We start from the raw sequence: 22422 nt of genomic DNA on the forward strand, positions 1-22422 counted from the left end.
TGTGTTTCCCAAAACCATCGTTAGCCTGCTATGTTCCATAGTTACCAACATAGTTCAATGTTCATATGGCATGACTGCAAAAAAAACCTTCTGAAACCTGTATATTTAAGAGTGGAAAGAATGATTTTTTTTTAACTATAAAGAACCTTTTGTGCAATGGGAAGTTTCCATCAATGTTAAAGGTTCTTCAAAGACCAACAATCCCAATAAAGAACATTTACTTTTAAGAGTTTATTATTTGGAGCAATAATCTGACATTATTTATTATTTATATAATATAATATAATATAATATAATATAATATAATATAATATAATATAATATAATATAATATAATATTAAAAAATTAAGCAATTATTGCTCATGAATTTCTTTTTTAGAAGTCAATTATAAAATATTTTAATAATATAATATAATATAATATAATATAATATAATATAATATAATATAATATAATATAATATAATATAAAATATAACTATTCTTAATAAACATTTTCAAAAAATTTGAACGTGAATTCTTATTCTGTGTATAAGCTTTGTTGCCATTCAGTGCCCATCATCCGCTATTTCCACCACTTAATCAAGCCATCTTTAAAACATTTTATTTCACATGTCATTGCGTTTTCATTAGCTTTTGTGTTGAGCTCTTTTGTCCACAACCATTAAAATATTCTATTTCTACAGCGACTGATTTGGCGCACATCAATCTCTTTCTATGAAACCTGTAAACCACGTTCTCCGGTTCTAGCTCTATAGTGACACCAACTCTATAGCGGTTTGCCCGAGCATTAGAATTCAATCAAATGGCTTTCCCAACTCATTTTTGTATGTGTCCTGTGCGTGGCATATTATTTCTCCTGCACAGTCTCGATGTAAGAAGTGTGCGGCCATGCACACGTGTAGCTTAAAGGAAACATATGCTTTATATTACTCAAACTAATTGGGCTAGAAAAAGTAAACGTTGATTCAGGCACTACAGAGTGTGTAAAGATGTCCAGAACTCCTAGATTTCAGTGTCACCTGGTTAGACTCAGCAAAAAGTTTTATTTGTAGAATCATGAACAGAGATATTTTTGCTTTTCATACGATCAGTTGTCCCAAAATTGCATTTCCTAACAGCCATATGCCACTCCTCACCTCCGGCCTGTCAGCACAGCTTGCCAAATTGTCACATGTGATATACTGTAACACAGTCAAACTATCGAATATAACCTTAATTAAACAGCATTTATGATCTTAGGGGCTTTAAGAATGATTGTATAGTTTTATATAGTTTTTTAAAGGCAATATAGAAGGACATTTAATACCTAATGCCACCTGTCAGCAAAAAAAAAAAAAAAAAAAAAAAAAAGACCAAAGGAGAAAGATGAAATACTGTATGATCATGGACTAAACTTGAGCATGTTAACCATGCTAACTACTAGCCAAATCTCAAACCCTTGTGGTGCACCAATGGTAAAGTATGCAGTAATATGTCTACCTTTTAAAAATTAGAAGGCTAATTTGTTTTCAGGAGTGGTTCTTTTGTGTGTGGATCATGAGCTATGCTAATTTTTGGAAGCCTGTGTGTGTAGTGTGTTTAGTGTGTCAATTGCAGAGAGTGGCATTGTGGGTAGACTCAGCAGGGCTTTATTCTGCAGGTCAGGATTTGGAAGTGATCTGCCACTGTTGGCCCAGCAGCTCTCCACCCAAGCGAGAATAAGGCTCCCTGTCCCACTCACTGTTCCTGTGGACAAACGCTTTTTTAGGGCAGAGTAATTTGATTTTGGAGTCTCAATTTCTCTCTCTCTCACCCTTAATTCAATCTCCCGCCCCAAACTGTGTTTATCCACTTTCTATGAGGGCTGCGTGATGACTTTTTTGCTAAGTGGCTTTCTAATTCTTTCATCCGTTCTCTTTTCTCTCTCTCTCTTTGACTATCTCCTTCACCCTCTCTTTTTCAATCTCTGCCTCTTCCCTCGTCGTTTTAAAGTAGCGTATGTTCATATTTCCTGTTGATTCTGAACAAGAATAATGAAAAACTTATTAGACCACACATTTTTGCTCAGCAGCCTGTTTATGAGTATTTGTTGTGGGTGAGTTGTCACTGTCATCTGCCATGTTTGTCTGAGACAGACTGAGCGCTCCATGCCTCGGCGTCAGTCTCCTCAGTCCTGTAAACTTCATCTTTGTCTCAGAATATTGCTTTCTGTTCCTCCGGTCTGCTGCCGTACTCAGCCTTTTGTTCTGGAGACGGTCATTTACCAAACACCAAACACAGATAAGAGCCCAACATCAGATTTGGTTTCATACTGCATGACAGTTTGGTCCGATAAGCTAATGTCTTTTGCCTTTGCTTGTCAGGGACAGTATAATATGAAAAATATTAAAAGATATCCTTTAAATATTGTCAAGATAAACACTATGAAATCTAAATGGTTTTATCTATCTTATAAAATTGATATCATTGCCAAATGTAGATATTATTGTTATGGTATGTCTACTGTATATACATGCCGTACTATATAAATTACATAAATTGGACTTACAAATGTAATTGTTTTTATGTATATGCATTAATTTATGCATACTGTATATAAGTAAAAAGCAAAGTATGTATACATTTTATATAATTATCATGTATTTTTATTTTATTTTATTCTTTCTTTTATCTGATTATTACAACAATACACACACCCACACCCATATATGATAGATTTTCAAACCTCTCATGTCATATTTGATTTAAAAAGGAATTTGAAAAAAAGTTTCACAGAATTTTCAGAAATAAGTAGGGATTTCAGCACACTCAGTAGTGTAGGACGAGGACATTTTAGTGAACATGCTACACCTCAAGTGTGTCTGTGTGTGTGTGTGTGTGTGTGTGTGTGTGTGTGTGTGTGTGTGTGTGTGTGTGTGTGTGTGTGTGTGTGCAGAGCTGCCCAAATTGGCATTAATCACCTGTTTCTGTCCCAGCCACCATATCCAGAGACTAGACATTACGTGTTCAGTGACTGGCCAGAACTCAGCAATAACTGTCACCTTTTTACCTAATGGGCCTATTTATATGTTCAGTTGTCCTCTTCACCTGTAAAGTGTCTTAGAACAGAGAAAATGAAAAAATAAATGTTAAGCAGTGATCGGGACAGTCGGGCTGTTGCCTCACCTTTACACACATACACACTGAAGAAAGAGTTCTCCAGCAGTCTGTGAGATAGGGTTGTCATGGCAACGGGACTAGACCTGTAGTTTCCCAAGAATTATTTTCATAATGACCGGGTTACTGCATAATCTCATTGTCTGATATTATCCATAACATCCTCCCTGATAATATTCAGCTCAAGGAATTCATTGTTTTCTCCTCAAGCTTTCTGACAGTAACCCTTAATAAATGTTACCATGGTAACCACAATAGTTTCCACCAAAATACAATACAGTTATTGTTTTGTGCAGTAAAACCATAATTAGGATCTCATTTAAATGCTCCTAGAAGTCTCTTAAAGGGACAGTTCACCCAAAAGTGAAAGTTCTGTCATCGTTTACTCACACTTATGTCATTCAAAACCTCTATGAAACCTGAACACAAAAAAAATATATATTTTGAAAAATGTTGGTAACCAAACAGTTTCAGTTCCCATTGATTTCCATTGTATTTATATTGTTTTGTATTTATATTCCATTATATTCCAGACTGTTTGGTTACTAGCATTCTTCAAAATATATTCTTTTGTGTTCAACAGAAGAAAAAAATTCATACTGGTTTGGAATGATGAGATGGTTCAATTTTGGGTCAGTTATCCCTTTAAGAGACTATTATGTTTCAGTGCAAACTATAGTTACCATAGTATTTATTTATTTGTTTGTTTGTTTGTAAATAAGGTTGTTGTATTCTTGTTACTTACATTTTTTTTTGTTATTGAGTACTTTGATTGTCTTCTAGAATATTATTTTTCCTAGTAACTTTTCTTTGCATCTCAAAACCTTCCTGCAAATAAACAACCATGTCTCCTTGATGAGGTCAGATCCCATGGGCTTCACACGTGCAAATTAAGAATACACAAAGCATGCACATACAAGTTGTGTCATATAACATCCAGTCCTATCTTGTGTGTGTGTGTGTGTGTGTGTGTGTGTGTGTGTGTGTGTGACCGATAGCCTGTTTTAATCACTTTATATTGAGGCTGAATAGCGTCATCCATCACTTGTGTTGTTAATATGCTGATTTTATTAGCCATGTTGCTCTTGCCTGCAGCTGTCTCCACTCTGCTCCTGACCTGTAACACCAAGACAACTCTCAGGAAAAAAATACAAAATATATAATAAGAATAAGAAAAGCTGTAGCGGAATAAATTAAACTTTGCTTAAATTTTGGTTTGGTTTCTCACACAAATCCGTCATATAGCTTTAGATGATCTAGGTTACTGTACACATGAGTCATATGGATTGCTTTAATGGTGTTTTCGGGAGCATGACAGCTACTGCTCAATATATGTAAAAGAGCAGCATGAACATTCTTCAGAACATCTCTGTTTGTGTTCCTTGGAAAAATGAAGGATTTAAACCAACATGATGATGAAAGAATCTTCAGTTCTGGGTGAACCTTCCCTTTTGGTTCCTTTCAAAATGAATGTGTATAAATGTGAGCGTATTAGCTTAGCTTTGAGATGAGGGCAGCTTGTTTACTCTGAGCTTCCTTGCCTGCACCAGCAGCTCCCACATCATCTCCCCCAACTGCAGTTTAATTGAAGCTTTTTTGGGCTTTTCTGAATGGGGCTGAACTGAAGGTGCTCCATGTGCAGGAGATGTGCACATTTCCATTTAACACTTCCCTCCTGTTTCCTATCCATATATTTACCTTTTTTTCTCACCACTTTTTACACTACACCCCACCCTCCAACACACCTTTTCAGCTCAAGTTAGCTGTAAGTTCTCACTCTATTCCTCTCTCCTTTACTGTCTCTCTCTATCTCTCTCTAAAGGCTCCAGCCTTGACCTTTGTCTGTCTGCATGTCCCTCGCTCTACCTAAACATTCCGGGCATCCTGGAAAAGACACTGTCGCTGTTTGACAGATAGCTTTCTTGGCAATCGGTATGGTTCAAATGCATTTTAGTCATTTTTTAGTCTGCTATGTAACAGCACTCCGATTATCTCTTTTGTACCTATAGTTCTTTACCAGCATCTGTGTAGCAGAATACAGATGTGTGTGTCACAGCTGCCACTCTTGTGCCTAGTTTACACCTGGTGTTAAGATGCGTTTTAGGAGATCTAATCAAAAGCTCAGATTTAACGGATATAATTTTAGAATTATAACTTTATCCTTATCTTTATAGTTATCGTCCTTGGGGTGAACAGGTCTTAAGTCCAGTAAATCAATTTCTTTGGTAATGAAGTAGAGTCTGATGATTGCTGAATGAAGTGAAGCAAATTTCCAGCCATTCTGTAAAACGTATACGAAATGTTTGTGACTACAATCTCACTCGCTTGTCACAATGTTTTGAGGCGCTGTCAAACCCTGTCCCAGCGGAGGAGTGAGAGGAGCTTGACAGACAAACTAGAGCATGCTCAAATGCTGTAAAGAAACATCTTGCATCCCATTTAGTGGGAGTGTATCAACATTTTCTAGTTGCTGATACGTCAAGGACATGGATTTTCCATAAGCGAAGTCTCTCAGGTCGCCTGTGAGAAGTGTTTTTCAATAACAATGTAAATGTGTGAGTTTGCTCATCAGGTCTGAACTCACAGGGGTCACATGAGTCAATACAGCTATTTACAACTTCAAAAAATCATCTTTTACAGTTTATTGTGGTGTGATCAGTTATAACCCAAGTGAAGTCCAAATATTATACAGCCAAGACCACAAAAGGCTGGTAAATCCTATAACATTTATATCACACATTTTTGTATGGATATAATGTAAGAGCTTTATTTTTTTATCTATTTTTTGTGATTTTTTTTTGTTTTTGTATATTTATTAATTCATAATTACAATTAATGTATTTTTATCTATATTGTGGAATGCAAAAGTAAATATATGGTGAATATTTGCACATTTTGGATATACATACTTCTCATATTCATGCTTCTTCCACATGCTTCTTATTTTTTCTTGGTGGCCTTTGATTTTTGCTCTGCACCTTGATTGTCACACACATCCTCAATCCATGACAGGAAGAGAAGAGCTTTCAAGTACCATTAGTCTCACTGAATAAAGCCTGTGTTCTGAGCCGCCTCTCGCTTCCTCTCTTCAGGTCTGTCCCTGATCGCCCCCACCGTGGCCAAGCGACAGCAGAAATATGCCGTTGATTACCACGAACCATCAATAATTCCCAAAGCAGTTGTGTTTTTGATTTAATTAAGCCCATCTGCTTGAGCTCATTGACTTGTATGAGTAATTTGAGGGTGCTCGCTGTTCATTTTCTGTTATTTTTAGGAGTTTAACGCTGGACGGGTGAGCTGGTGCCACATCCTGTCACACTCCACCATGCCCCAGTTTCACACTTGATAAACCCTCTTTTCAAGATTGGCTGGCAGGCTCACCCTGACTCAGGCATCTGTTCCTGCCTCGTCTGGCTGCTCTGAGGAGCCTCATGGTGCTGTTTGGTGCAGTTTTTTTCAGCTTACAGAGCACATCGAGTCCAACACAGCACTGAGGGTGCTTTCCTCATGGTGCATTGATTTCTTTTTTCTTTTCCTCAGAAAATAAATAAATACATTTGTGCCAACTTGCTGTGAAGGACCGATTTTGCTAGTATTAACAGCATAAAACAATTTAATATTAATTAAATGAATAATAAATGCATAGAAATACAGAATTTTCAATGATTTATTTTTCGAAGTTTTTTTCAATGAAGTTTTTTTCTCCCACATTTGTATGCATTTATTCCAAATCTATTTATTTATGTCTGGTAAAATTCTTTACGTCAACATTATATATATATATATATATATATATATATATATATATATATAAATATATATATATACTAATGGTAATACAACTATATTTATTTTGATGTATGATAATTCCAGATTTATATATTTCTATTTATTTGTTTGTTTGTATGCTGTTTTAATATTGTTAATATATTGATTCATCTTTAATTTATTAAACATTAGTTTTAGTATTTTTGGTGTTTCAACTTATTTGTTTACTTATTTCAGTTAGTTGCCAAGGCAACATTTCACATTTTCATTTAAGTTTTTTAAATGTATGTTTTCCATCTAATATTTATATTTTATTTAAACATTTTATCAATTACCAAAATTATTTTAAAAGGATATATATTTTTTAAAGATGGATTTAAGATTTTAATCAAAAGGAGTTTAATAGTTTTTTATAATTAACAAAAACAATATTTAAGCATGTAATATTTTACAAACGTTTCAGTCTGTGTGGTAATAAGGGGGTGTATTTTCTACTTCAGCCATAGATCTAAATGATCTACATTTAAATGAACTATATTTGAGGAAATAATAGACTGCTAAATGAATGTGTTGACAGGCCTGAAGTGGAAAACAGACTCTTTGGCTCATGCTGAAGTTGTGAAGTCTTCTGTGCTATCTTTAGGCTAAGGTTAATTAGCTCCAAAGGGGGCTTGAGAAACACCCATTGGTCCAGAACAAGCCTCCAGACCAGGCTGAAGCACATAGCAAACCTGCCCGTCTGTCTAAACCTTCCTTGCCCAGCTGTCACTTCAGTTAACAACAGCAGAGATACAGAAACACAAGAACATCATATGAGCTGACATAGTGACACCATGCCTATCTACACAACAGATTTTCAGTGTTGTCCATTTTTTCTTAATTACTTGAACCGGAAAGTGTTAACTACTGTTCTTCATTTATCAATACGCCATTTTTACACTTCCTATTAGCATCAGATTACCATTTACATCTGGTATTTAAATGTCTCAATATTTTTTTTTTATTTATTAAAGGAGTCATATGATGCGATTTCAAGTTTTCCTTTCTCTTTGGAGTGTTAAAAGCTGTTTGTGAATAGATAAGATCCCTAGAGTTGCAAAAACTAAAGTCAAACTCAAAGAGATATTCTTTATAAAAGTTGAAAAACGCTTCATTTAAACACGCCCCACATGTCTACATTACTGTGTGGGAACATTTGTATAACACCACCCAAATGTTCACGCAAAGAAAGAAGGTGAAACTTTTATTCTCTCTGTAGTATTGTTGCTGTCTCCACCGCCACATCATGGAGATGCTGTGTGTTTCGTTGTGAAAGCAAAACTACTTTGTTTGGCCTTTCAAAAGAGGACACAACTAGAAATCAGTGGTTAAGTTGTATTTACAACATGTGTGCAACGCATTTTATGGAGGACGTGGACTGTTTCCTGGAAGAGTAGCCTACAATGCCGGGGTTCTGACAAATAATGCTGACTCACAGCCTGTAAGTACTTTTTCTATATTTAAAGAATTTGCCACTGATGATTCAAACGTGTAGAGTAGCTCTAGTTGTTTGTCATTTCTCCGATCACAAATGCAGACATGGTTTTATGTTTACGCGGCACGATGCAACGCAACGTGTACAGTATAAGTCATATTTAGTAATTATGTCCCCACTGGATGCTACAAATGCCTTGTTTGTTATGGGTTTTATTGGTTTTGTCTCATTGCGACGGGACACGGCATCACAGTATGGTAAGGGGCGTAACATTTCTGTCACACGCTTGAGGTATTCGTCCAATCAAAACACACTGGATAGCTGGCCAATCAGCGTACACCTCGCTTTTCAGACCGATGAGCTTTGTAAAAATCGACACGTGTCAGAAAGGCGGAGCATAGAGGAGAGACAATATTGTACAGTATGTGGAAAATAATGTGTTGTTTCAACTTTAAACCTCATAAACACATATCATTAAACCAAATACACAAAATAATGTTATTTTTTAGCAGCATCATATGACCCCTTTAATATTATTATTATTATGTAATATATAATTAGAATTATATACTTAAAATTTAGATATTTTTATTATTATATAGTATTAAAAGTCTTTCTGCAATGCCAGTACACATGATATAAGTGTCTATATCTTGCTGATGTCTATTTTTTGTGACATTGAAAATGAATAATATACGAGTAAAATAAAATGTACAATTAAATTGGCTTCCAAACTTGAGCTGATTCTGTACCTTCATCTCTTCATCTCTGTCAGGTTAAAAGATATCCACACACATTCTTCTTCTTACCTTGTGTGTCTCTTTGCAAGGTACAAAAATATGTTCAAGATTAAAAGGAAGAGCTGTAGAAAGTTGCAGGATTTGAAAACCTGAGGGTAAATATGTCATTAAGGTTGTGCTGGTGTGTTTTTACCCTTTACAGAGAAGGCTGATAACACTGCTCTTCAAAGGTTAAGCATAGACCGGGGCTGTCATTCACTATTACTGTTTTCTTTCATCATGGGTGAATGGGGGTGTTCACCTCGCACTGGTGTGAATTCAGCTCCCCAAACTTAGATGATTCCCTATTTTGAGACTTGAGAATCTCTGTTGCGCTAATTTTGAAACAGCTTGCTTTTCTGCCGTCATACACATAGAGCTACATATAAAGATGCATTTTAATCCAATCGGACACATTTTTCATACAATAATTCATAGTATACATTCCAAGGTACTTTGAAGAATACCATGGTATTACTATAATGCTATTGTCCAATACTACCAATACGACATATACAATTTTTTTTTTTTTTTTTTTTGTTATTGTTGTTTTTGTTTGTTTGTTTGTTTGTTTTTACTGTCTATGGATGTTTAACAAGCCTCCCTTATAGGCTTTGCCCACAATAATCCAGATACATTTGAAAATGCATGTTTAATGTTTTGACCTGAGATTATGTTTTTGTCTAACAAAAACTGAGCAAACTGCTATATCTACAGTATCTATATATCTGATTTTGAGGGGAGCCCCATAGCAAATTCAGTGCACACGGCCCAGAATTCCTAACGATGCCACTGGCTATGGAATTCTTTAAAAATATGTGTTGTGCTCACCAGAAGTAATAAGCTTACAAACATAGACCGTATGTAACTAAACAATTTCAGGATTATCTTGCGAAAGTGTAAATCTTACATTGTAATCGCAGCAATAATTTATACTCGTAGTAATAATTTACTAATTTAATAATTTATACTTTAGTACTCGTAATAATGTATACTTATCGTAGAACATATTATGCTTGACACTGAGGTTTATTGTACACAATAAATGTGAGGAAAAAACACACTATTGATACGTTGTGTCAGTATCACTCATATTCATATATGTTTGTGAAATTATGGGATTCGCTGTATGCAGTGTACCTTGATATGAGTCTTAATTTGTTGGTAGGTATGTGGGTGGGTGATTTTAGCACCTCATCAGCCTGCAGTATTGTGGGTGGGAGTATGTGACAGTCTGGGGCCATAACGCCAATATGCTTGTTCTTGGCTTGTTGCCCATTTAACTGACTGTGATATGGATTGTATTGGCTGTCTCTCTTATATGGACATCAGCACATCAGTCTTCATTTATTCAAATTGGCTTCCTGATTTGGCCATACATAATTCTCAGCAGTGGAGATTTGAAAATGTGATTATTAGAGAAAAGGAGGTACTGCCATCTGCCATTAAAGGACTGAGCCAAACATGTTACTGCTTTTTATCAATAGACTTCTTATTAATTACATTAGCTTGTCAATTTGTGGTTCTTTAAAGAGGAGCAAATTTGTTGTAGTAAACATTACAATGCTTTAATATTGGTTTCCACCCACAAAATAATTTTCACAGTGGTATGATGGTGGAGGCATATTACCTCTTCAGGGAAATATTCATAATTAATATACAAAACATAGTAGCTTACCAAAACCAACTTGTGGGAGGTGGGGGGGTGATCTATTTGCTGTAGTCAGTCTAAACTGGGCACTAAGATTGAAGTTTTAACAGAGGATGCCATGAAATATGTGAAGAAACTTGAGGAAATAGTACACTGAAACCATTTGTTTTGTTTAGGAGCCATTAATTCTGACTTATTGAAAATGTTGCCAAATATGCACTAATGTTTTTTCTCACCAGTATTTTTAGCTATTATTTGAATCAAAAACGTTTTATGCATTGCTCAGTGAAGAAAAGGTATAAATGTAAATGCACACCTTTTTTCTTTGCTCTGTTTACAGAAGTATTGCGTGTCTTTAAACTGTGTTTTATATTCATTGAAAAATGCAATGAAGCTGCAAACAGTCATACAAGAATTATAAATCATCTTACCTTCAGTATAAGAAATATGTTTTGCCTTGAACATTCAGTCAAATAAGAATTAATTTTTTGCTTTAGTCAGGAGAACCAAGAAAATAACCTGCATTTTTACCCAAAAGGCTGAAAATTTAAATATTCATCTAAACAACTGCAAATCTTGTGATAAAAATTAAACAACCCATCTGGTATAGTTTCTGCTGAAGCACACTCTGCACTGCTTACAAAATGTGATGTCTTATTTTCTGTGCAGATTTGGCACCAGATGAATGAACAAGGCATTTCAAGGTGCTCAAAGCTGATGTGATGTCATCAAGTGCATTGCCCTGTTAAGCAACAAACAAATACAGCTCAGTCCTTTGGCGGTATCTTGGAGTAGAAATGGAAAGAATGTGAGATTAAGTTGTGATTCTGCACTCTATCCAAACTGTAAACTTTGAAAGCCTAGGTACAGGCAAGTGAGAGAACAAGACCTTTGATGGATCCAGGATTATCGTGGAGCTTTTGAGAGAGAAGCTCAGACTTATACAACATGAATGTGCAAGGAAATATACAAGCCAGTGAAGTCAACCAACAAGAAGAAATACAAAACGACGACAAGCAGCCTTTGCTAGAAACAGTGGAAGACGCCAATGCCAATCAAATCACCAAAGAGCAAATTTATTCAGATGACAGAGAGCATAGCAGCCAACTACCCTCTCTGGTGTCACACTCCGAAGCCCAGGAGAGGATCATTATCTGGGGAACACATGCTCAGAGTGAAGACCCTGTGCTTGAAGAGTTTGAACTGCTGGAGTGTCAAGAGCTAGAAACATTTGTTGTAGAAGAAGAACAGGTAGACATGCAGAGTGAAAGAAGCAGGAAGGGAGCAAAGAACTTCAGTGACAAAGAGTTTTCATCTACAGCCATCAGCACCACCGTTGGCTCCCCTTGGAAAGACCACAATGAAAACCATAGTGTGGACGGAGATGCAAATGAGAACTCTCAACCCCTTGACCTCAGGACCTCCAGCTCTCGCTCTGGTGCAAACCGGACCCTGAGAGATGCACGAAGTGGTTCTGAGAGCAATGTCTTTTCATCTTCTCTTTCTGCAGTGACCAGCCTCAGTGGAAGTTTAGCCAGTGCCCTGGACAGTGCAGGCCGCACACAGCCTCTCTCTTCCCAGTCCACCAAGTCTACCTCAGGCAAAGGCAGGAACCAGCATCCAGCTACTACCGAGTCTTACATCCACTCAGAGAGAAACAGGGAGCTTCCCAGGGATATGGACCAAAACCATAACTCTACCACACTGCCTCAGGAACCACAATATGACCGAAGTAAGCTAATACATCCTTCAAATGGAGCAGTAAAACTGCAAAAATTCCAAATGGAAGCAGAGCAGAACGCTGGGAAAAGGATGTCAACCGAGGTGCCAAAAGGTATGGTGAGGGTACTACCTTCTTGTAGGCAGCTAGTCCGCCCTCTTTCTACTGAAAAACGACTAACCTCAGGATACCCCAGCATAGACACCCAGGCAGACCAGCAACAATACCACTCCTCAGAGACAGGTCAGAGCCATCCACAAGTGCTTCCGACTACAGAAGTCAAAAGCAATCCCAACACAGACTCACAGACACCTCCCAACCAGACCTTTACCCGAGAAGCCCAAAACTTGAAGAGGCAAAGCTCAGCAGATCGTGCTGCAAGTCCCTCCAGCCTAGAAAGGAAGACTCACTTCAGCCGGCGGGCCTACAGCAGTCCGACTAGACCTTCGACACCTCCATCCCCCAAGACAACAAGTTCCCCCCAAAGACAGCTTCCTTCCTCACCCATCAAGACTTTACCTTCTCGAGCTCCTCAGCTGGGTTATGCTGGGTATAGCTCGGGCTTAAGAGCCCCAGTTAAAACCACTATCAACACAAGCATCCATAAAACCCCTCCACAGCAGGCTTTAATGGAGACCTCCCCTCCAAGCAAGTGCCTGCCAATAACGAAAAGCGTCCGGCCCAAAATCATTACATACATTCGGAAGACCCCACAGGTGAAACCCCAGTCTCTTGAGGGAACTTATGAGGTATCATCCTTACCTACGAGACTCTCAACATATAGCAGCACACAGGCCAAACCAGTGGTCGGAGATCAAGGGGAAGCCTCTGTGCTGAGTGCCTCAAATTTACTCTATGATAAGTATCGACAAGAGATGCAGAAGGTCCGGTTCTTCTCGCCTGGACTCATGGTGTCTGGGATTAAACCACCCAGCAACACCATGCCCCATAAAATGGCAGGCAGAGCGGACAGCTTCTATGGGTCCCTCAACAAGCCTCTGTCTGCATCGGTAAGGAATCCTCTAGACATTTAGGAATATGCCAAACTCATAAGACCTTCATTCATCTTTGGAACAAATTAAGATATTTTTGATGAAATCCGAGAGCTTTCTGATCCTGCATTGACAGCAAGGGAACTACTATATTCAAGGCACAGAAAGGTAGTAAGGAAATCGTTAAAATAGTCCATGTTACATCAGTGGTTCAACCTTAATTTTATGAAGCTACAAGAATACTTTTTGTGTGCAAAGGAAACAAAAATAGTGACTTTTTTTCAACAATTCTTCTCGTCACTGTCAGTTGAATGACTGATGTCACATGGACTATTTTAACGATTTCCTTACTATGTTTCTTTGCCTTGAATGTGGTAGTTCTCTTGCTATCTATGCAGGGTCAGAAAGCTCTTGGATTTCATCAAAAATATCTTAATTTGTGTTCCGAAGATGATTGAAGGTCTTATGTGTTTGGAACAACATGAGAGTGAGTAATTAATGACAGAATTTTCATTTTTGGGTGAACTATCCCTTTAACAGACTACTCCCTGAATGCTTTGTGGAGGGAACGTCAATATTTTAATAAGACTGTAAATTTAACACTCATTATCTTTAATAGACAAGTTTATGTACTACTGGAACACTTTATTGACTGCAGCTGTAATGTATGTTAATGTTTTTTGTCAATTTAGACAGGCAGATCTCCATTAGCCCCTGGGTCTACAGTTTCTGGAGCCGAGGACCTTTCTGGACCCCTTATTGGAGCACAGGATACAGGGAGTCTTTTTCGTCTGCAACGGGGCCAAAGACCTCAGCTTGGCGTTGGTGCTGTAAACAGGACTCCCTCTGCAGCTGCCAAGAACAGGATGGTCCTAACAGGCCAGTCGAAATCACCACTGACGCTCAGTCAACCAATGCAGACAGTAAACCCAACCACTCAAACCCCTCAGGAACCACAAGGTAAGATCAATAGTTCACTTAACATGGTAAAATTAGTCAAATGGTCTTGTTTTTATACCTTTATGTAGATTTTCAGCAAGTAAAATTAAATGCTTCACATGCCACACTGGAGTAAGTTCAGTGGAAACCCAAGCCAGTGCAGAAACTGTTTTTGACTGATAGAAACACCAAGGCTTCATCCTAAGGGCGGAAGTGACTGGAGTATTTTGAGATGAATAGATTTAAATGGAAGGAAGGAAGCGAAAGCCATATGAAGTCTTTTCATCCCTGTCAGCTATGCATTTGTGATTGTTAGAGATAAACTCATCCCAGCCGCTAGTCAGTGTAAAATACACTTTACCTCCTGGCATTCGGTAAATAAAATTCACATTCATCTTGTGCCATGAGGGAGTTCTTTTTGAGCTTAAAAATTCCCCTCCATTTCTAAAGCGCACTTCATTTCCGACAGCTTTGCCTGCCAAGGTGAAGATATGAATTATTTCATCTTAAATCCACTACCAGCATTTCCATCACCCTCCGCATTTTTTTAGAGGGCAAATGTCTATCTGCATACTGCTATCTCACTGAAAACCCATAACAGTCTCCATTAATGCATGCAATTTCTTGCTGTTTGGCTCTGTTTGTGATGCTTTGAAGTGCAAAGCAATTAACAGTTAATTCATGCCAATAACTATGCCTGGTCACAATTATTAACTGTGGTTGAAACATGATATAATTTTTATGGTGTAAAGATGCTGATGCTTCAGTAAATAAAGAGACAGTTTAGTGCGTAGACTTGAGTTTTACTTCTGAAGCAATATAAAAGAAGTCAAGTAAGTTAACCTCTTCTGGTGTGACTAGACTTGCTAAAATTGGTAAATTTGTACCCACTGTAGTTATTGGTCATCTCATGCTACATTATTTATTCCAACTCTCAAACAATGAAAACATTTAATTCTGGTCACTAGACTCCTTTGAAACACTGTCTGTGATCAAAATCTTCTTGGAAGTTGCCTAATGCAGTGAAGTAAAATAAACTGAAGAACAATATCGAAGAATCACTGACTGCTAATTAGACTTTGTTGTGTCTTTAGACAGCAGTCACTAAAATCTGAGGTTAACATCTATGGAGACTGGCAGAGTACCATCTTTTTAATTGTACAATGTATTTTTGTGTCTTCATCAACATGACATAGTATTTTGTTTTTCATTAATGTGGTTTTTATCATTGTGTAAATGAGGGCTTGATGAAAGTGCTCTAGTAAAGTATTCATGCATTTTAACACTCAGTAAGAAATCAATGAGTTCTTGAGCTGCAAGCCATAATAATACATTTGCATACAAACACGCACACACACACACACACACACACACACACACACACACACACACACACACACACACACACACACACACACACACACACACACACACACACATTTCTTATTTATTCCAAAAACAAATTTGAAAAATTACACCCCTTTGGTGTTAAAGGGACAGTTCCCCCTAAAAATGAAAACTGTGTCAATTTCTGTTTAGCAGAATATGCAAGCTTCTTGTTTTCCTTACAGTAAAAGTGAGCGGGAACAGCTGTGGTCCCCATTCACTTTTATTGTATGGAAAAATTTAAAATAAACATAAAAATGCTAAATCAAAGCTATGATGGATGACTAATTTGTGTGATCTGGGCAAGTCTGGAAATATGGGGAAGTAGGAACAGGAAGGAATAAAAAAGAGAGAAAAAGATTTTTTGGAGAAAAAAATTGGTGAGGTAGAACAGCAACACAATTTTCTTTAATGATCACCCTGACATGGAGGAGAAGCTGCCTGCAATTTCATTAAAGACCTTGATGGCCAGGGGTTGGGGTGTGGGGGTTGCTGGGGGGAGTGATGGAGCCGGGGCAACTTTGATTAGAGATGAATGGATGAGAGGGTGCTTTGTTGTGTGCATTTGCTTGATTGTTCATGTGTGTGTTTTCATTTGTGAAGAATGCATCTCTGAAGCATATAGCTGACAGTGCAGTCTAATAAACATCTGAGAATGCGATAGACAAAATGAGAAACTATAGATTGCCATTTAGTATGCGCTACGCTTTGCTGCAGTCACAGCGTTTTGGGGACAGGGAAGTTGAGGTGCTTTATCTCCAAGAGCAGGAGGGGATCATTCTCTCTACCTGCCCCAAATTACGACATTGGGCTGGGGGAGCCTAGGACTTCAAAGCAAGCCTTGAAGTGGGTCCCTAAATTCACCCCATGGTAGCTCTTTGCATGTGCATATTTATGTATATTTTTGTGCGACTTCACTCTTCTTCCTGTGCTTTCTGAAATTATACTTTTTCCGAAATTACATATATATATATACACACACACACACACACACACACACACACACACACACACACACACACACACACACACACATATATATATATATATATATATATGTTTATATATTATTATTATTATTATTATTATTATTATTATTATTATTATTATTATTATTATTATTATTATTATTAACAGCAGGACAGTCCCTGTGGTGCCAGCAGTACAGGTAGCTGATGTGAAGACCTACAGCACAAAGAGCTGATAGGGAATGTAAAAGACAACAGATTCATATTAATCCTCATTAATTGTATGTAAACAGCTTTTGTCATTTTTTTCTGGTGTAATAATAAGCACATGGGGTTAGCGGAAATCCATTACTCTGTTCCGTTGAGGCCTTTATTAAGCACTGATATCATTATAATTTGTGCAGAGGAGGTTTTAGAGGAACCAATGGCCTCTTAAACGATTGGCCTCCTAGACTAATTAAAAAAGAAAGAGCTTTTGACCTTAAACTCATGTTCAGTACCTGACGCTGAAATAGCTCTTTTTATGGGTGCGTGGGGGTGGAAAGAAAGAAAGAAAGATGACATCTTCATTATGCTCAAGGATTGCGAGTACACCCACAGCCAGAAACCATCCACACACTTTTATTGCACATAATTAATAAATTAATAAAATTATTACTCTGTTCAGTTTTATATTAAACCTTTTCAAGCTCATATGGAGACTTTATGACCCATCTACTTTGATATGTTTTGGCAAACGTCTGGTGTTATATTAGACTCCCTGAGTGGATGACAAATGTGAATCATCACTCTTCTCCATGTGAATACTACAGTGGTATACAGTAGATGTTGATGAATGGCCATGACATGCTGTGGTCAGAGGAGGCAGACAGCCGCCAACTTCTTTATGATTCTTTCAGGAGCTTTTTTAAAGTGATCTTTACCTCACACCAGAGAGAGGTTGTAAAACATTGCAAGTTCTTTCTCTTTCTGTCCTACTGTGAGTCTCTTTTAGGACCGACTGCTTAGAAATAGTTCATTTCAGGACACAGCACTCACTTTCTTTGTTCCTTGTGTTCCATCTGTTTCTCAAATGAATCAGTCATGTGATCATGTATGCCTCATTTTGTCACAGCAGTATTACATGAAAATGTTATGCATAGTTGACCTCCATATTGACATATACTAGAAAAGCAGTATGTGATTTTTATTTCCCAAAACTTTTTTTTTTTTTTTTTTACAAATAGTTTTTTTCAAGTTAGTTTGAATACTAATCAAAGTCGTCTTTGCCCTCAGATCAAAGAAAGCCAGTGGTGACTGGGTTAGCTGCTAAATCCCTCCTGCCAAAGCCAGCTCAGTCTGGCCTGCGTCCTCCCGGTTACTCGCGCCTCCCGCCGGCTCGTCTGGCCGCCTTTGGGTTTGTTCGAAGCTCTAGCGTCTCCTCTGTGTCCAGTAACCACTCGACCGACAGCACACGGAGTGACCCCGGCCGCCCCTCCTACCGTAAGTTACTGAAACACAAACATGCATGCATTCAGACTAATAAATGTAGAATTAAATTTACAGTGGGGTCTGAGGAGTCTGTGACCAAATTGAAAATATTTCATATTTAAAATAAAAATAAAAATTTACATTTAAATATATTCTAAAATGTAATTTATTCCAGTGATGCAAGGCTGAATTTTCAGCATCATTACTCCAGTCTTCACTGTGACGTGATCCTTCAGAAATCATTCTAATATGCTGATTTGCTTCTCAAGAAACATTTCTTATGATTATCAATGTTGAAAACAGCTGTGGTGCTTAATATTTGTGTGAAAACTGTGATACATCTTTTTTTAAGGATTGTTTGATGAATAGAAAGTTCAAAAGAACAGCATTTATTCGAAAAAAAAAAAAAAATTAATCAGTTTAATGGATTCTCTCTGAATAAGTATTTATTATGTTTTAAGTATTAATTCCTTAAAAAAAAAAAAAAAAAAAAAAAAAAAAAAACTTACTAACCCCAAGAACTTGAACACTAGTGTATGCAAGTTTTTGACACTGACCACGTGAAAGCCTTCGTACAAAAAGTCAGTTTTCATTGAAGGAAAATGCATTATGATATTCATGTTAATCTTTCATTTCAATTTTTCACTCTAAGTGTCCTAAAAATGTATTAAAATAGAAAAATTTAAAATAGAAACATTTTCACTTGTTGTCTCATACTTTTGGACCAATGAACATTTGTACACACCACAATTTAATATACCATCTAAAGTGCTTGTAGCTGGGTGCATTGTTATGCAAGATCCCTGAAGTAGTTTACATAAAAGGGTAATGCACCACTCTTTAGAGTTAATTATAATGCAATTTGCATCATGTTATTAACTCCGCCTACAAGCAGCACCCATTCACCAATACATTAATATAATAAGCACATAACTACTATGCTCATACACAGAATAACAAGAAAAACAGAACAAAAAAACAAAAATTCACATAATTATTTCAAAACCAATTTATTTCAAAACCAGACTTTTCTTTAGTTGGTCTTTGCTTTTGGTCAGGAAAGAATCTTTGTGTTTGATCCAAGTGGGCTTCTTTCATAACTAGCACTGTGAGTCAACACGAATAATCCTCAGTATGATCAGAGCTGCTCAGTTCTGCTGAAGTAGATTCTAGTCTGCTCTTAGAAGGGGCCGTCTTTGAAAACTGGCATCTGCGTGCACCGCATGTGTTTTGAATACGACCTACATAAGTGATGTTGGCTGGTCTTCTCCTGGTAACAGTTGACGTGGCTGCTTCAGATTCAGGCATCCGGAGTTACATGCGTCACTAGATGAGTTATGTCATCAAGTCTTTTTATCCTGAAATCACTTGGGAAGAGGAATCACTCACCGTTCACAGTCCTGTATGTATGGAGCAAACAGATGCATGAGAGAAAGTAAGAGGGAAGGAGTCAGTGGGCTGGGTTCTGTGCATTGCAGTGGCTCCAAAACGGTTTTGTATACACTAATTTTGTAAACATGAATTTTAAAGACGGACAACATACTTGTGAAGTTTATTTAAAATGATACTTTATATAAAATGTTAGTAACACTTTATTTAACAGTGTCCTTGTTACACATATTGGATGTACTGTACTTATTATATTAATAACAGTATAGTATGCATAATTAAAAACAAACTAACCGTAAACCAAACCTAATCCTAACCCTATAGTAAGTACATGTTGTTAATTAATATTACTCTCTAATTAATTGTATATTTTACACTGTGTTAAGGACACCTTAAAATAAAGTGTATCCAAAATGGTTTATATAACGAATTAACAAAAAGGATGTCTTAATATATATAATATATAAGGAAAGGGACTTTTATTTGAAAGGATTTTTAAGGAAAATTTATTTTTATTTTTATTTTTTTTTGTAAGAAAAGATCATTTGTGTGTAGATTAGCATTATTTTAATATTTTTAATACTAAAAAACGAACAACTTTTAAATTTTATAGTTTTCAGTGTTAATTTTAGTATTTTAACATTTTAGTAATTGTCTTAAGTGCTTTTTTAGTTTGACTTTTTTTAATATTTCTGTTTTCTATTTCTATTTTTTTTTTTCACTTTTAGTTTGTTTAGTGCCTAAACTTTTTTTTTTTATTTCATTTATTTCATATTTATTAAACTTATTTATTAACCATTTTTAATAGTTTTAGTTTTAGTAACCAATAACAATACTCATACAGATACCACTTATTTTGATATATTGTTATCTAAACCATGACATGCAGGCATTATTAAGTGTCAAAATAATTTGGGGGCCACTGCAGATGTAATTGGGGTCATTCCAAACAGTGTTTTGTATCTACAAAATTTCTAACATCATTTATCTCACCAAAGTCATGTCTTGACATACTGTGAGTCTGTTGTTATAGAACTCATTACTGAAATTTCTGTAGCGAAGCTCATTATTCTTCATTGAAATTAGGGCTATGTTCCACTCAATGTGCGTAATATTCAGTACAGCTGTGCGATCCATACTTGCAATGCATGTACATATCAAATCTATTTATAGCCATCGTATTTTCACAATCCTTCCACACTATTTAATATGTAAGTCAGAGGTGCAAATGAGTGTTTCTCTCTCTCACTCTCTGAAGTGTTGAATGTGCTACTGGGCTGATTGCAGATCTGATGGTTTTTCGACTGCATATTGACTATCTGGAGTCCTAGACCAAATACAAAAAGCAGTCAAACACTAGATAAAATGATTAGCCTTTAGCTGTGGCTGAGAATGTGACTGTTGTTAGCAGATATTAATGATCTTTAGTTGTGTTAATAGAACTGTGGAGTAATAGTACACGTGTATGAATTTTATGAGGAGCCTTTTCCCCCTGTGTCGTTATCACCTGTCCACTTAGGTAAACAAGGGCATTTGTAGGACATACGTATATGTTACTGGTCTAATGACTGACTGTTTTTTAGGCTCTGTGTTGAATCAGTTTGACATAATGACCTAGGATTCCTGTGAATACCAGAAACCTCCCTGCGGGACTGGATGTCACAGACAGGTGATCGATTTCTCAGGTCTGACTGATTGAGGCTAGTCCACTTGTAATTGGCTGAATTGAAGAGTGTGAATGATGGCAGCAAATGCTACTGGACTCATTAAGCTGTCATTAGTGTTTGAGCTGCTGGATGTAGGTAGAGCGGCATGTCAATATTTGGCTCTCACTTTCATCCTCGTGTAGAGTCAGCACAGCGATTGGTTATGTTTTAAGGCCTTTGTTAGTCTCGTGTCATGGCTTGATGTTGTCTGAAATATCAGAGGAAACTCTTAAAGGGATAGTCGACCCAGAGCAATACAATTCTGTTTTTCTAGTAATTTTATCACTTTTATGTCATTCCAAACCTGTGTGAGTTACTTTCTCACATGGAGAACAATAATAGATATTAGGTGAAATGTTAATGCAGCTCTTTTCCATAAAATGAAAGTGAATGGAAACTGGGAGCTCTAAAAATTTACCTTTATAGTTTTATTAATATTTTTAATTAACCTTTATATTAATATTTTCTGTGTGGGGGGGGGGGGGTAATTTTAGTTTAAGGTTTGGTAATTTGGTTATATGCCTTTGTCTTTATATTTATATACAACACTAAAACTAAGACAGAAAAAAAAATATATAGCCTTAATAAAGTTTTTTCTGTCTTATTTTTAGTATTGTTATTACTATAACTTATTTTAGTTAGTAGTACTTTTTAGTAGTACTTTTTTTTAGTAGTTATTATAATTATTGTTAATATTTTATTTCGGCTGTATTTCTCATTTTCAAAAAAATATTTTTAATAGTTTTAGTTAACAATAACAACACAATGTAGCAGAGAGAATATTTTAATTAAAATACATTAAATTATTAATTTGCTCTGTTTCTCATGTATAGCTATATAGTAAAGCTTCAGAAAACTTGGAATTCAGTTCACAAATCAGAACTGCCCATTTTAATGTTTGACCGCATCAGTCCCCATTCACTTTTATTGTGTGGAAAAGAGCTGCATGTCTTATTGCATTCCACAGAAAAAAAAAAAAAAGTCTTAGGAATTTAGATGTTTGGGTTAGTAAAAAAAAACAAAAAAACCAACAACACATTTT

At 36.5% G+C, this 22422-nt stretch overlaps 1 protein-coding gene across 3 annotated transcripts in view; it reads left to right on the plus strand.

The window, feature by feature from the left end:
• LOC109097967 (microtubule-associated tumor suppressor candidate 2-like) overlaps positions 1-22422 on the plus strand; it is a 56411-nt gene that overhangs the window by 12127 nt on the left and 21862 nt on the right. For all 3 annotated transcript variants that reach the window (XM_042765040.1, XM_042765041.1, XM_042765042.1), the window contains exons 2-4: positions 11480-13540; positions 14215-14482; positions 18091-18297. In XM_042765040.1, the coding sequence (XP_042620974.1) occupies positions 11759-13540; positions 14215-14482; positions 18091-18297 (2257 nt within the window). In that variant the 5' untranslated portion in view covers positions 11480-11758. The remainder of the gene's footprint in view (positions 1-11479; positions 13541-14214; positions 14483-18090; positions 18298-22422) is intronic.

Source organism: Cyprinus carpio, chromosome A10 (genome assembly GCF_018340385.1).
Source record: "Cyprinus carpio isolate SPL01 chromosome A10, ASM1834038v1, whole genome shotgun sequence".
In the NCBI taxonomy this organism is placed as follows: domain Eukaryota; kingdom Metazoa; phylum Chordata; class Actinopteri; order Cypriniformes; family Cyprinidae; genus Cyprinus; species Cyprinus carpio.